Source organism: Schistocerca gregaria, chromosome 7, assembly GCF_023897955.1.
Source record: "Schistocerca gregaria isolate iqSchGreg1 chromosome 7, iqSchGreg1.2, whole genome shotgun sequence".
NCBI lineage: Eukaryota > Metazoa > Arthropoda > Insecta > Orthoptera > Acrididae > Schistocerca > Schistocerca gregaria.
In genome coordinates, this window is record NC_064926.1 from 502790613 (window position 1) to 502807909 (window position 17297).

The 17297-nt window shown below is 43.4% G+C and overlaps 1 protein-coding gene across 1 annotated transcript in view; it reads right to left on the reverse strand.

Moving 5' to 3' along the window:
* The window catches only part of LOC126282450 (uncharacterized), a 162907-nt gene that overhangs the window by 91687 nt on the left and 53923 nt on the right, over positions 1 to 17297 (reverse strand). The window contains exon 4 of the mRNA XM_049982106.1: positions 8850 to 9009. Coding sequence (XP_049838063.1) covers positions 8850 to 9009 — 160 coding nt within the window. The remainder of the gene's footprint in view (positions 1 to 8849; positions 9010 to 17297) is intronic.

Below are 17297 nucleotides of genomic sequence, written 5' to 3' on the forward strand. Positions count from 1 at the left end.
TATAATATCATCACGGAAACACCCTGTATAAACCGTAAAAAGTAACGGACCTGTAACACTACCTTGGGGTACTCCCTAAGCTACTTTCAGATCTGAAGATTTCCCTCCGTTGAAAATGACATTTTGTGTTCTGTTTGCCGGAAACTCTTCACTCCAGTCAGAGAGCTGATCTGATATTCCGTACGCTGGTGTTTTGTTCATTTGGCGGCAACGCGGAACTGTGGAGAACGCCTTCCGGAAATGAAAGAAAAAACTTAATCTACTTGTGTGCCCATGTCTACTGCTTTGTACGTCTCAAGGACGAACCAATCGAGCTGGACTTCACACTGTCGTCATATTTTTGCGGAGCAGACGCAACGTGTTGCTTACGCAACTACTGTGATCAACCAAAAAACTATGAACACCGATCTGTTATCGATATAAACCCGTCCAGGCGACAGCAGCGTCACCTCGGCTGAATCACTGCTAGTCACACACGCGCACGGCGTAGTATCGATGAACGTGGTAAAAAATGGCTCTGAGCACTATGGGACTCAACTGCTGTGGTCATCAGTCCCCTAGAACTTAGAACTACTTAAACCTAACTAACCTAAGGACATCACACACATCCATGCCCGAGGCAGGATTCGAACCTGCGACCGTAGCGGTCACGCGGTTCCAGACTGCAGCGCCTAGAACCGCTCGGCCACTCCGGCCGGCGATGAACGTGCTGTCCGTGTTTAGAACGGTGAAAGCGCGCGATCTATCTGAGTTTGACCTAGGGCAGATTGTGATGGCTCGGAGGCTCAGCACGAGCATTTTGGAAACTGCATGACTCGTCGTGTGTTCGAGGTGTGCTATGGTGAGTGTCTTAAACATATGCAGAGTGAAACCACGTCCAGACGTCTTGCGGTTGAGCGGCCAAATCTCATTACAGATATCGGACGTCGTAGGTTGGTGGAACTACAGTACTGGCCATTAAAATTGCTGCACCACAGAGATGACGTGCTACAGACGCGAAATTTAACCGACAGGAAGAACATGCTTTGATATGCAAATGATTGGCTTTTCAGAGCATTCACACAAGATTGGCGCTGGTGGCGACACCTACAACGTGCTGACACGAGGAAAGCTTCCGACCGATTTCTCATACATAAACAGCAGCTGACCGGCGTTCCCTGGAGAAACGTTGTTGTGATGCCTCGTGTAAGGAGGAGAAATGCGTACCATCCGACTTTGATAAAGGGCGGTATGTAGCCTATCGCGATTGCGGTTTATCGTATCGCGACATTGCTGCTCGCGTTGGTCGAGATCCAATGACTGCTAGCAGAATATGGATTCGGTGGGTTCAGGAGGGTACTACGGAACGCCGTGCTGGACCCCAACGGCCTCCTATCACTAGCAGTCGCGATGACAGGCATCTTATCCGCATGGCTGTAACCGATCGTGAAACCACGTCTCGATCCCTGAGTCAACAGATGGGGACGTTTGCGAGACAACAACCATGTGCGCGAACAGTTCGACGACGTTCGCAGCAGCGTGGACTGTCAGCTCGGAGACCACGGCTGCGGTTACCCTTTACGTTGCATCACAGACAGTAGCGCCTGCGACGGTGTACTGAACGACGAACCTGGGTGCACGAATGACGGCAAAAAAAACCATTTTTTTGGATGAATCCAGTTTCTGTTTACAGCATCATGATGGTCACATCCGTGTTTGGCGAAATAGCAGTCAACGCACATTGGAAGCGTGTATTCGTCATCGCCATACTGGCCTATCATACGACGTGATGGTATTTGGTGTCATTGGTAACACGTTTCGGTCACCTCTTGTTGACATTGACGGCACTCTGAACAGTGGACGATTACACTTCAGATGAGTTGCGACCCGTGGCTCTACCCTTCATTCGATCCTTGCGAAACCCTACATTTCAGGAGGATAATGCACGACCGCAAGTTGCAGGTCCTGTACGGGCCTTTCTGAATACAGAAAACGTTCGACTGCTGCCCTGGCCAGCACATTGTCCAGGTCTCACACCAACTGAAAACGTCTGGTCTATGGTGGGCGAGCAACTGGCACGTCACAATACGCCAGTCATTGCTCTTGATGTACTGTGGTATCGTGTTGAAGCCAATGGGAAGCTGTACCTATACACGCCATCCAAGCTCTGTTTGACTCAATGCCCAGGCGTATCGAGGCCGTTATTACGGCCAGAGGTGGTTGCTCTGGGAACCGATTTCTCAGGATCTATGCACCCAAATTGCGTGAAAATGTAATCACATGTCAGTTCTAGTACAATATATTTGTCCAACGAATACCCGTTTATCATCTGCATTTGTTCTTGGTGTAGCAATTGTAATGGCCAGTAGTGTAACATCAGACTTTAATGCTGGGCAGAGTACAGGCCTGTGTGAAAACACAGTGCTCAGAACACTGGTAACGATGGACCTCCGCGCGTGTGCCAATGCTAACACCTGGACATCGCCAACTGCGACTGGAGTAGGCACGTGACCATCGCCACTGGACGGTACGTCCTTCACCGTGCCGATGGGAGGGCGCGGATCTGTTGGGTCCCAGGGGAGCAGCTCCTTGACATCTGCACTGCAGAACGGAGACGAGCTGGCGGCTGCTCAATTATGCTCTGGGCATCCATGGGCGCAGTGGAGCTCGTGCAAGACACCATGACGGACAAGGAGTATGGTACGCTGGTTGCAGACCACGTACACCCCTTCGTGACGGTAATGTTCCTGATGGCAGTGGCATTTTTCAACAACCTATAGCGCCGTGCCACAAGGCCAGGAGTGTTGTGGAGTGGTTCGAGGAGCACAGTGGCGAATTCCAGTTGATATTCTGGCCCTGCAACTCACCATATCTGATCGAACACATCTGGGACGTGATTGAACGAGTCGTCAGAGCTCATTGCCCCCTCACCGAAATTTAAGGGAATTAAGTGACTTGTGTTTGCAGATGTGGTGCTAACTCCCTCCAGCGACCTACCAAGGCTTCATTGCTTCGACGATACGATACGTCGCCGCAGTTGTCCGTGGCAAAGTTGAACATACTGGCTACTAGGTACGTGGTCATGAGGTTCTGCCTGATTAGTGTACATCGATCTGAAGAATATGTAGGGAGACTGAAACCATGTTTCATGCCTGAGGAAACAGCATACGTCCAACTGAATGTAGACGTGGTACTAACTGTAGACTTTCGCCCCTACTGTTTAATCTATACATCGAGGAAGTAATGATGAAAGTAAAAGAAAGAGGAATTAAAATTCAAGGCAAAAGGATATCAATGATACGATTCGCTTATGATATTTCTGTCCTGATTGAAAGTGAAGAAGAATTACGTGTTTTGTTGAGTGGAATAAATAGTCTTATGAGTACTGAATTTCGATGGAGAGCAAATCGAATAAAGACGAGAAGTGGCAGAAGTGAGAACATCGAGAAACTTAACATCAGGATTGATGGTTACGAAGGAAATGAAGTTACGGAAATATGCTACCTAGGCAGCAAAATAACCAATGACGGACTGAGCAAGGAGGACATCAAAAGCAGACTAGCACTAGCAAAAGGGCATTCCTCGCTGAGAGAAGTCTACTAGTATCAAACATAGGCCTTAATTTGAGGAAGAAATTTCTGAGAAGGTACGTTTGGAGCACAGCATTGTATGGTAGTGAAACATGCAGAGTGAGAAAACCGGAACAGAAGAGAACTGAAGCATTCGAGATGTGGTGTTACAGATGAATGTTGAAAACTAAGTGAACAGATGAGGTAGGGAATGAGGAGGTTCTGCGCACAATAGTAAAGGATTATGTGGAAAACACATAAGGAGAAGGGACAGGATGATAGGACATGTGTTATGACATCAGGGTGCTAGAGGGAGCTGTACAGGGGAAAAACTGTATAGGAAGACAGAGATTTGAATAAATCTAGAAAATAACTGAGGACATAGGCTGAAGTACTACTCTGCGATGAAGAGTTCGACAGAGGAGAGGAATTCGTGGCAGGCCGCATCAAACCAGGGTGCCTATTCTGTATCTTTCCGCCATTGTGCCGATCGTTTCGGTACTCAAGAGCACCGAACGGTCTAGTACTTGAATTAGAGTCCCTGCATTCTTCTGTTTGCATTTCGGCAGCTATACCATTCGGGTCTAGAGAACCGAAGAGCAGTTGTCGGTTCGCGTCGCGCAAACCAATCAAAAGCAAGCAGCCGCAGATCCGCGCATGCGCACTGCAGCGCGCACAGCGCCACGAACACAAAGCGGCCAGCAGACGACACAGGCTCGCTATTCTTCCAAGTAACGAAGATTGCGTTTACGTTGTCATAATGTATGACGCCGCATTCCACCGACCTGACGTGCCCGCTCTCATCGCCCTTGCCTCCTCCTTAAGAATATCAGGCGCAGTATATCCATTTGCATGATTCTCAGCTGAAATGCATAAAAATTTTTACAGTTTCTCTGACCGCATGTTTGCATACATGCATAATAACGATAGCGTATTTGACTGTATTCTGCAGATTGTCGTAAACGCCGCATTATGTCATCTTATTCTCATTCACACTGACATCTTTTTTGGATTTTACGTTTCGGAAAATGAATTAGGGATAATGTGTAGTACCACATTGTACTAATACATCTATAAAAACACTCGAAACATTGATTCTGAGAGTTTCAAAGAATAAGAAGACAAACATAATTAGGTTATAACTCGCTCCTAGAGATCCATATGATTAAGTAGCCCACTTCCCTATATGGTACGTCAACGATTTGGATCTTAAAAACAAAATTGAAAGAAAAACTGCGTTTTCGAGAGCCGGTGCAGTTCGTCGAAGTTTATAACATGCATCTCATGAATGAAAATGTTTCGTATATGATGCTACACTCTAAAAATATTACGACAGAGATCTTTCATCTCTGTCTACTGTGGTTGAGGATTCGATCGCAGATAAATGCTTGTGGGAAGAAGGTTATGAAGATGATCTCTTAGTTACATTCCCAGTAATTTAAGTTGTGCTCTTGGATTCCTGTCTAACCGCATACTCGGAAATCGCTACATATTCGGAAAAAATGGTGAATTTCTGAAAAGAAAAAATATAAAGGGCACTGTCGGTTGTTTCAAATGGTTCAAATGGCTCTGAGCACTATGGGACTTAACTTCTGAGGTAGTCAGTCCCCTAGAACTTAGAACTACTTAAACCTAACTAACCTAAGGTCATCACACACACCCATGCCCGAGGCAGGATTCGAACCTGCGACCGCAGCGGTCGCGCGGTTCCAGACTGTAGCACCTAGAACCGCTCGGCCACTCCGGCCGGCTCGGTTGTTTCACTCACAGCAATTTCATCTCCAACAACTTCATAGTTCGTATTTTAAACACACAGAAATGACGAAATCGTTGCAGTGGAAGTGCACTCTTACATGTAAGGAATAACAAATATTGCAGAAAAATCTTAACTTGCACCAATAACAATGTCTCAGAACGAGTTGCATATATGAAGAGGAAAAACAAATTTCTTGCATCCACCCATGCGCGAACCAATCACTTCTCGTATCGTATTCTCGCGTGCTAACCACTTTTTTTTTTTCATTTATTTCGATTTTGTTTGTTGCGTTTGGTGTGGGCGGACGTCACATGACATGTGTCCAAGTTGATCGTTGATTCTTTGACTCAATTTTTTTATTACAGACATCACACAGCCCTCTGACCAAACACGCTGAGCTACAGTGCCGGCATCACTGCGGCACCTTGAACAACGGTAACGTGCACCTCAATTCTTGTATTATTATGTAGAGGAACCTACGGTGGCTTGGTTGCCAAACGGTGCTGCGTAAGACATAAATGCGTGATAGGTTGGAAGATTTACAACATTAGGCGTCACACAATTGCTTTCCATTGTTACTTGAAAGTTGTAAACACGTTTCGATTATTACTAACCAAACCATCTGTGGGAAAAAATACACAGTCAGTAGTAACGTCAGTTCACACTCATGTAACATACGTAAGCAGAGCCGATGTCTTGATATTTAATGATCTTTAAACTCTTATTAGTATAAAAATAACAAGTATTTTGAGAGAATATTGACCAAAAACGTTTTTCCTTTGATGTAATTATTCACAGTAACAACCTAACCTAGCCATATTTCTAACGAAGGAAAATAGTCTACTATCAACTCACTTTCCAACCGGATGCGTCCTTTGGTGATTCTTTAGTAACACAATCGCTAAATCCAATGCTAAAACCGCTAAATATGTTTAAAATATCAAAATATAGGTTTACAGTCGTGGACAAAACGAGAGAGACCCCTCGCCTTTTCTTTATGCTGTCCGCACAGCTTTAATGACTGCTACACAGCATAACAGGTAAGGCGACGAAGTGCTACCAACGTACTTCGAACAGGCGTGAAATTGACAAAGTACCCGAACTTTGTCAGACAGTTTTCAGTCATGTGTAAGACTACATTAATGCTGATTAGTGTGTTAAACACAACCGTAAATATAAGAAACAAATGAAAGAAGAAACGCTAATTAGTATCAACTGTGCCAATAAAAATGAATTTCAGGTTATCGAGATAATGTAAGTGTTTTAGTAAGACAAAGTACCCCAGATCGTTACGAATTAGCAAAATATTTTGCGCATTCGGCCGTGATACGGTCTGTGTCAACGTTCAGACCGGTCATACTGGATTACCGTTGCTGACCTACCATGAAAGTGTGCAAATTTAGCAATGCGTGAAGATTCATAGCGAAAATCAGTTAAAAATCATTCAGTGCCACACATAAGTCAATTCAGTTATTGACAGATGCAGAAAAAGTAGGCAGTAACAAGTATGAAATTCTACAAGAGTTTCATATTGGCATTTACAGGGAGCCAGTACCGAATAAATACAGCAAGAAAACGTAGTGAGGGCGCGAGAATTTCTTAAAATTGCTTTACTGACAGTCTATCGGTCACCATCGAGATTAGAACCGAAAAGAAACCAGAACTCCCTTGCAGTAGCAAACACCTCTCACTACGCTATCTGACAACACAGGCAAACAGTCCTCTATTATTAGCCCAGACATGAATAAGCCGGCAATTTTCCAATGAAAATGGCAATATGATCTGCAGTTTCTGTTGCATAGAGCTTTCTGGACTCTAAACTATGAATTTTCGACCTTTATGTCACCGTTTATGTGACAATCATTCGGGATGTTTATCGAATTAAAAAAAAAAGGTTCAAATAACTCTGAGCACAATGGGACTCAACTGCTGAGGTCCTAAGTCCCGTAGAACTTAGAACTACTTAAATCTAACCCATCTAAGGACATCACACACATCCATGCCCGAGGCAGGATTCGAGCCTGCGACCGCAGCGGTCGCGCGGTTCCAGACTGTAGCGCCTAGAACCGCTCAGCCACTCTGGCCGGCTATCGAAATAACAGAATACTGTTATTAGCGATTAAATTTAGTAGAATAATTCTGCATTACCCCAGGAGATAAAGGCTATATAGCTGCCAAACGTCTTCTACAATGTTTAGAATTCTCCTCTAGACTCGCCACAGCCAGAAAATGTTCATTAGCCGAAGTGTTTCTTAAGCTAGCTAGCAATGGGAATGCTCGCACTTCTAAAACGCGGTGGCATTAATACTGGGATGTGAATTACCACGCGTTTCTTCCTTCATTTATATCTTACAATTACGTGTTGTGTTTAACACACTAATCAGCAATAATATAGTGTTACACATGATTGAAAACAGTCTGACAGAGTTCGGATGGTTTGTCAATTTCACACCTGTGCACAGTATGTTGGTAGTACTTCGTCGCCTTGCCTGTTATGCTGTATTGCCGACTTTAAAGCTGTGCGGATCAGTATAACGGAACAGCGAGGGGTCTCGCTCGTTTCATCCTCGCCTGTACATAAGCCACAGCTCACCGATCGACAGGGCCAAACCGAAATGCAAAACCTCTCGTTACAATTGTCGTAAAATCGGTGGGAGGACCGTTCGGTGACAAGTCTCAGAAGCTTACAGAATAGGATGTTTCGATAAAGAAAATGACGTCACTACCGAGACTAACCTACTACACCGATCGGTATGAACGATACAGAATAGTGCCCAGCCAGAACCCCGATGGAAAAACAAAAAGGAGCTGACTGTACTGCACGCTGCGGTGGCAGCCGGGTACTGACCTGCGGCGGCGGCCCTGAGGAATATCAGGCGTCACATAATTGCTTTCCATTGTTACTTGAAAGTTGTAAACACGTTTCGATAATTACTAACTAAATGATTTGTGGGAAAAAATACACAAAGTCACTACTAACGTTAGTCCACACTCGTGTAACATACGTAAGCAGAGCATATGTCTTGATATTTAATGATCATTAAACTCTTATTTGTATAAAAATAACAAGTATTTTGAGAGAATATTGAACGAAAACGTTTTTTCTTTGATGTAATCATTTACAGTAACAACCAAACCTAATCATATTTCTAACAAAGGAAAATAGTCTACTAAGAAGTCACTTTCCAACAGGATGCGTCCTCTGGTGATTCTTTAGTAACACAATCACTAAATCCAAAGCTAAAACCGCTAAATATGTTTAAAATGTCAAATTATATGTGTACATAAACCACAGCTCACCGATCGACACGGCCAGACCGAAATCCAAAACGTCTCGGTACAACTGTCGTAAAATCGGTGGGAGGACCGTTCGGTGACAAGTCTCAGAAGCTTACAGAATAGGATGTTTCGATAAAGAAAATGACGTCACTACCGAGACTAACCTACTACACCGATCGGTATGAACGATGCAGATTAGGGCCCCAGTCAGAGCCCTGATGGAGAAACAAAAAGGAGCCGGCTGTACTGCGCGCTGCGGAACTGACCTGCGGCGGCGGCCCTGAGGAAGGCGTGCTGGCCGGCGGCCGTGTGCGCCCTCCGCAGGGAGCCCAGCTTGTCTGCCGGAGCGCCCGACGCGACGAGCCGCACGTAGCAGCAGGTGATGACGGCGGCGCCGCCCGCGTGGCACCACACCAGCACGTACCACTGCAACACACACCACACCACACCTGCACTCGTCTGGCACCCAGGAGACGGCTACCTGGACAGCCGGCCGGCAGTTGCGTCTTTGCCACCCTGTTGTTGTTGTTCTTTTGGTCTTCAGTCCTGAGACTAGTTTGATGCAGCTCTCCATGCTACTCTATCCTGTGCAAGCTGCTTCATCTCCCAGTACCTACTGCAACCTACATCCTTCTGAATCTGCTTAGTGTATTCATCTCTTGGTCTCCCTCTACGATTTTTACCCTCCACGCTGCCCTCCAGTACCAAATTGCTGATACCTGGATGCCTCAGAACATGTCCTACCAACCGATCCCTTCTTTTTGTCAAGTTGTGCCACAAACTCCTCTTCTCCCCAATTCTATTCAATACCTCCTCATTAGTTATGTCATCTACCCATCTAATCTTCAGCATTCTTCTGTAGCACCACACTTCGAAAGCTTCTATTCTCTTCTTGTCTAAACTATTTATCGTCCACGTTTCACTTCCATACATAGCTACACTCCATACAAATACTTTCAGAAACGACTTCCTGACATTTAAGTCTATACTCGATGTTAACAAATTTCTCTTCTTCAGAAATGCTTTCCTTGCCATTGCCACTCTACGTTTTATAACCTCTCTACTTCGACCATCATCATGTAATTTTGCTCCCCAAATAGCAAAACGCCTTTACTACTTTAAGATTCTCATTTCCTAATCTAATTCCCTCAGCATCCGCCGACTTAATTCGACTACATTCCATTATCCTCATTTTGCTTTTGTTGATGTTCATCTTATACCCTCCTTTCAAGATACTCTCCATTCCGTTCAACTGCTCTTCCAAGTCCTTTGCTGTCTCTGACAGAATTACAATGTCATCGGCAAACCTCATAGTTTTTATTTCTTCCCCGTGGATTTTAATACCTACTCCGAACTTTTCTTTTGTTTCCTTTATTGCTTGCTCAATATACGGATGGAATAGCATCGGGGAGAGGCTACAACCCTGTCTCACTCCCTTCCCAACCACTGCTTCCCTTTCATGCCCCTCGACTCTTATAACTGCCATCTGGTTTCTGTAGAGATTGTAAACAGCCTTTCGCTCCCTGTATTTTACCCCTGCCACCTTCATAAATTGAAAGAGAGTATTCCAGTCAACATTGTCAAAAGCTTTGTTCAAGTCTACAAATGCTAGAAACGTAGGTTTGCCTTTCCTTAATCTTTCTTCTGAGATAAGTCGAAGGGGCAGTATCGCCTCACGTGTTCCAACATTTCTACGGTATCCAAACTGATCTTCTCTGAGGTCGGCTTCTAACAGTTTTTCCATTCGTCTGTAAAAAATTCGTGTTAGTATTTTGCAGCCGTGGCTTATTAAACTGATAGTTCGGTAATTTACAGGTCTGTCAACATCTGCTTTCTTTGGGATTGGAATTACTATATTCTTCTTGAAGTCTGAGGGAATTTCGCCTGTCTCATACATCTTGCTCTCCAGATGGTAGAGCTTTGTTAGGCCTGGGTCTACCAAGGCTGTCAGTAGTTCTAATGGAATGTTGTCTACTCCCGGGGCCTTGTTTCGACTTAGGTCTTTCAGTGCTCTGTCAAACTCTTCATATCTCCCATTTCATCTTCATCTACATCCTCTTCCATTTCCATCATATTGTCCTCAAGAACATCGCCCCTGTATAGACCGTCTATATACTCCTTCCACGTTTCTACTTTCCCTTCTTTGCTTAGAAGTGGGTTTACATTTGAGCTCTTGATATTCATGCAAGTGGTTTTCTTTTCTCCAAAGGTCTCTTTAATTTTCCTGTAGGCAGTATCTATCTTACCCCTAATGAGATAAGCCTCTTCATCCTTACATTTGTCCTCTAGCAATGCCTGCTTAGCCATTTTGCACTTCCTGTCGATCTCATTTTTGAGACGTTTGTATTCCTTTTTGCCTGCTTCATTTACTGTATTTTTTATTGTCTCCATTCATCAATTAAATTCAGTATTTCTTCTGTTATTCACCTTGTTACTTTGATGGAAAAATGGCGCCCAAAACATTTTCACAACGTCTCCTTTCCGACTCACTTTATGGTGAAAATTACCAGAAAGGAATATTACAACACCCTTGTAGATGTTTCCAGTTAACTCATGAGTTATTGTCGAAATAGTGCATACGAAACATGAAATGATCACACGAGTCTGTATTTAAAAACTTTTTGTCAGATGATTTCTTGAAAGTAGATGTTCTTGAATCAATTTTTTCACTGATTTTAGAAATAATTACCGTTTTTGTCTATCACGTCAGGTTTTTACACAAAATAAGAAGTAATATTTTGATAATTTTCACTTATAAGCCCACAAATATATTCTAACACCAATTAAAAAATGTAATACATTTAAAAATACTCCTCAGAAGTCCCCTAATTTGTTTCGCATTTACCTTGTGTTAGTAGTGTTCCATAACTACTTAAAATTACTCTTCTTTGACTTCCTTGTAGATGCTCGTATACCATGATGGCAGTGCCTCTTCAACATCCAACAGCAGTCAGCCAACACAGCGGCTCTCCAGTGCTGCGGGTAACTCCTCTTAATATGTCGGTGGAAACGTCCACTCTGCTCTTCAATATAATGTCCCAAATTTCCGGAAAGTAGTCGATATGTGCGTATAGAAAGTGCACTTTCACACTCATTTAACAACCCATCTTCCTGCAACATTTTTCACCAATGGTCTTGGCCGGCCGGAGTGGCTGAGCGGTTTTAGGCGCTACAGTCTGGAACGGCGCGACCGGTACGGTCACAGATTCGAATCCTGCCTCGGGGGTGAATGTGTGTGATGTGCTTAGGTTGGTTAGGTTTAAGTAGTTCTCTAAGTTCTAGGGGACGGATGACCTCAGTAGTTAGGTCCCATAGTGCGCACAGCCATTTGAACCATTTTCAACCAATGGTGTTGTAATTACGATGTTAAATATTCCATAGAAAGTGCTCAGTAAGTGATCGGAAGGAAGTCATACACCGTGTTCTCTTTTCTTCATTGCCGTCTCAGAATCTTCATCCTTCATCAGTTTCTTAATTTGAGGACTAAAAAAGAATTCCAGCTTTCAATTAATCATGTGGCGAAGGGAAATTTGTTGTAAGGGTACTTGATGTAGGGTCCATCCTGTGGTAGAGTCTTTATAAAATACATCATCAAGCCCAGTTTTATCTGTAGAGGTGGAAGCAACACTTGTTTTTCCTCTACAAGCGGTTCGTGCCGGATACTTTTAGTTACAGGCACTAAATTCCTCCTCTCTGACCAAACTCTCACACTCCACCTCTCTACCTTAACCGACTGTCCCATTCGGATAGAAAGCATGGCATTTTTGTGAACCCAGCTTATTGTCCGATAATTTTGAACTCGCCGCAGACAAGCCAAGTGTGTACTGCATACTTATTAATAGTTTCTCCATGTTCTCATACATCGCTTTCATATGAACTGAATGGGCCTCAAGAGTGGACTCTCACACGTTTCCGTCCTGCAGTAACAAGCCTTTCAGGCTCCTCATTGACGAGTCTAGAAAAGTCTCCACTGTGTAGGATCATGTGCAATGCCACAGAAGTGCATTAACTCGTTTACGTTACTGCAGTAAGCCAAGGACTCGTTCTATGAGAATAAATGAACTAATTCTTCTTCTCTGTGTCTGTAGCATGAATAATGTGCTGCTAGATCCAGAAGAGTCTCACTTTTGAATCGGGAGCCAAGTAGTTCCGCAGAAGCTTTAGGCAACCTCAAACGTCGTACGAGAGCATTAAGTTCACGCTGAGACAACAGTTACGCAGTAAATTCGCATTCAGGCTGGTGGACAACAGTATCGTCTTCGGTAATTGTATAAGCTTCATTTTCTTCATCACCTTCTTCCACGTTCTCTACAACAGCTGGAGGAGCAATCAGATCTTCTCGGTGTGCAAACTGGCCTAATGGCTGACTCGATATTTGGACACACAACTTGTCTCTTGTTCTTCAAAATGCAACCCTGAACACTAACTAAGCAGAACTAACAGTCATTAAGGTGATTTTTTCGGTCCCTCCACACATTTGGAACCACAAATGACATGCTTTTTTTTCCCTTTTGTCCACAATCTTAACCTTTCCACATAACAGCGGCAAACTGTCTCTGGCGCCCATCCCTTGTGCTGGACTCCAAGTTTCATTTTAAAATAAGCATGGTAAGCTTCCTACACAAAGTCTACTTAACCAATGTATAATTCCTAAAAATGAAAGATGTAGGTTCTTCACACACTTGCCTGTCGACATTGTAGTAAATATCAACAGTAGGCAAAGTGTTTCATTAATGTCTCAATTCTCCACAATCCTACCTATATGTGGTGTCCCCGTTAAGCTGAGCAACCTAGTGGAAGGTTGGGTAACCAACCCCACGGAAAACTGGGTCAGAGAGCTGACAGGATGTGGAGGACAGTGGAAGGCAACGGGAAACCACCACTGGAATTACTTCCCTAGAAGTTCATGGAATGGACCTCTTTGTACAATATTCAGGAGGTAAAGCTTCCCCTCAGTCGGATCTCCGGGAGGGGAATACAACGAGGACTCCAGAGATTAGGGCAAATGGAAAAGCAAGGAAGGAGGAGAAGAAGGAAGACTTATTGAGGATTGGGACTTGGAATGTTTTAACTCTTTTCCAGGAAGATTGGCAGAAAACATCTTCCGAGATTGTCCTAAATGCTTTCTCCGAAAATTATTTCGAGCACTTAGTCCACGAACCCACGCGAATTGTAAATGGTTGCGAAAACACACTTGACCTCTTAGCCACAAACAATACAGAGCTGATAGAGAGCATCATGACTGATACAGGGATTAGTGATCACAAGGTCGTTGTAGCTAGGTTCAATACAGTTTCTTCTAAATCCATCAGAAACAAACGCAAAATAATTTTATTTAAAAAAAGCGGATAAAGTGTCACGAGAAGCCTTCCTAAAAGACAATCTCCATTCCTTCCGAACTGACTATGCAAATGTAGACGAGATGAGGCTCAAATTCAAAGATATAGTAGCAACAGCAATTGAGAGGTTGAGAGATTCATACCTTATAAATTGGTAAGAGATGGAACGGATCCCCCGTGGTACACAAAAAAGGTCCGAACGCAGTTGCAGAGGCAACGGAAAAAGCATGCGAAGTTCAGAAGAACGCGAAATCCCGAAGATTGGCTAAAATTTACAGACGCGCAAAATTTGGCACGGACTTCGATGCGAGATGCCCTTAATAAGTTCTACAACGAAACATTGTCTCGAAATTTGGTAGAAAATCCGAAGAAATTCTGGTCGTATGTAAAGTACACAAGCGCTGCGCAGTGCCGATGGCACTGTCACCGACGACTGTGCCACTAAAGCGGAGTTATAGAACGCAGTTTTTCGAAATTCCTTCACCAGGGAAGACGAATGGAATATCCCAGAATTTGAAACACGAACATCTGCTAGCATGAGTGTCTTAGAAGTAGATGCCTTAGGGGTTGCGAAGCAACTCAAATCGCTTGATACAGGCAAGTCTTCAGGTACAGATTGTATACCGATTAGGTTCCTTTCAGATTACGCTGATACTATAGCTCCCTACTTAGCACTCATATACAACCGCTCGCTCACCGATAGATCTGTACCTACTGATTGGAAAATTGCACAGGTCGCAACAGTGTTTAAGAAGGGTAGTAGGAGTAATCCATCTAACTACAGACCTATATCATTGACGTCGGTTTGCAGTAGGGGTTTGGAGCATATACTGTATTCAAACATTATGAATCACCTCGAAGGGAACGATCTATTGACACGTAATCAGCATGGCTTCAGAAAACATCGCTCTTGTGCAACGCAGCTAGCTCTTTATTCGCACGAAGTAATGGCCGCTATCGACAGGGGATCTCAAGTTGATTCCGTATTTCTAGATTTCCGGAAAGCTTTTGACACCGTTCCTCACAAGCGACTTCTAAACAAGCTGCGGACCTATGGGGTATCGTCTCAGTTGTGCGACTGGATTCGTGATTTCCAGTCAGAAAGGTCGCAGTTCGTAGTAATAGACGGCAAATCATCGAGTAAAACTGAAGTGATATCAAGTGTTCCCCAGGGAAGCGTCCTGGGACCTCTGCTGCTCCTGATCTATATAAATGACCTGGATGACAATCTGAGCAGATGATGCTGTAATTTACCGTCTAGTAAGGTCATCCGTAGACCAGTATCAGTTGCAAAGCGATTTAGAAAAGATTTCTGTATGGTGTGGCAGGTGGCAGTTGACGCTAAATAACGAAAAGTGTGAGATGATCCACATGAGTTCCAAAAGAAATCCGTTGGAATTCGATTAGTCGATAAATAGTACAATTCTCAAGGCTGTCAATTCAACTAAGTACCTGGGTGTTAAAATTACGAACAACTTTAGTTGGAAAGACCACATAGGTAATATTGTGGGGAAGGCGAGCCAAAGGTTGCGTTTCATTGGCAGGACACTTAGAAGATGCAACAAGTCCACTAAAGAGACAGCTTACACTACACTCGTTCGTCCTCTGTTAGAATATTGCTGCGCGGTGTGGGGTCCTTACCAGGTTGGATTGACGGAGGACATCGAAAGGGTGCAAAAAAGGGCAGATCGTTTTGTATTATCACGTAATAGGGGAGAGAGTGTGGCAGATATGATACGCGAGTTGGGATGGAAGTCATTGCAGCAAAGACGTTTTTCGTCGCGGCGAGACCTATTTACGAAATTTCAGTCACGAATTTTCTCTTCCGAATGCGAAAATATTTTGTTGAGCCCAACCTACATAGGTAGGAATGATCATCAAAATAAAATAAGAGAAATCAGAGCTCGAACAGAAAGGTTTAGGTGTTCGTTTCTCCCGCGCGCTGTTCGGGAGTGGAATAGTAGAGAGATAGTATGATTGTGGTTAGATGAACCCTCTGCCAAGCACTTAAATGTGAATTACAGAGTAGTCATGTAGATGTAGATGTGAAGGGAAATTAGAAAACGCCAACCGTGAAATGACAAGAAACAAATTGGATGTACTCGGAATGTGTGAGGTGAGATGGCGTGGTAGCGGTGAACTAGAAAGTGACGAATTCCGATTTTACTGTGCAGGTGAAGGCAAAAAATGTAATGTATGGGGTTGGAATTATGATAGGTAAAATACTGAAGGACAAGGTTATCATGGTTGAAAATGTTTGTGGAAGAATAATAATGATAAGACTGAAAGGGAAAAAGAAAGACTTAATTATCATCCAGGTCTACATGCCAACACGTAATCATTCAGATGAAGAGGCAGAAGAATGTTATGAGACGATAGAAAACTTAGCAGAGAGAGAGAAAAGAAATGCATGTATTGTTATAATGGATGATTGGAACGCAGCAGTTGGCGAAAGACCAGAAGGAAAAGCTCTGGGAAAATTTCGACTCGGAGAAAGAAATGAGAGAGGGCAAAGATTGTTGGAATACTGAAATGAAAATTTCATGGTAGTTGGAAATACTCTATTTAATAACCACAAAAGACGACGGTATACTTGAATACCTCGATTTGACAACAAAAGATAGCAAATTGATTACATTATGACACAAAAAAGATACGGAAATTGCTTAAAGAGTGTTAAAAGCTATCAAGGAGCAGATATTTATTCAGATTATATATTAGTAATAGCTGAGGTTCCAGATAAATCGAAAAGAACCTGGAAAGGACAGAAGAGGAAGCACATTAACTTTGAGAAGCTGAAAGACAAAGACAATTGTGAAAGAGAATGCATACTGTAAAATGATCATGTAAGGACAGGAAACGGAATGCACAGAAGGAAGATGGGATCGTTTCTAAAAAATGGATCAAAAAGACAGCTAAGGAAACGCTTGGAGTCAAGGAGAGGAAAAAGTAAAGAAACAATGGGTAACACCAGATATGATAACCAAGATGGATGATCGCGGGAAATGAAAAACTGTAAACACAGAAGAACGTAAGCGCAACTACAGGAGGTTAAATGATGAATTACGAAGGGAGACAGAAAAAGTAAAGAAGAGATGGCTGACAGAAAAGTTTGAGAAGATAGAGAAAGAAGAAAAATATGATTTGATGAACAAAGAAGCAATGGATTTGACATTCAGGGAAAAGAGAAACAACAATGGACTAAAGGAAGTAGAGGCAGCAGACAGTAAAATGGTCCGTGAACCACAAGAAATAATGAGAAGACGGGAAGAATATGTAGAATGTCTATACGCTGCAGACAGCCGAACAAATGTAGAAGACCTTGGGATAGAAGAAGAAGATGATAAAGTTGCAGATGATGACAAAGGAAATGCA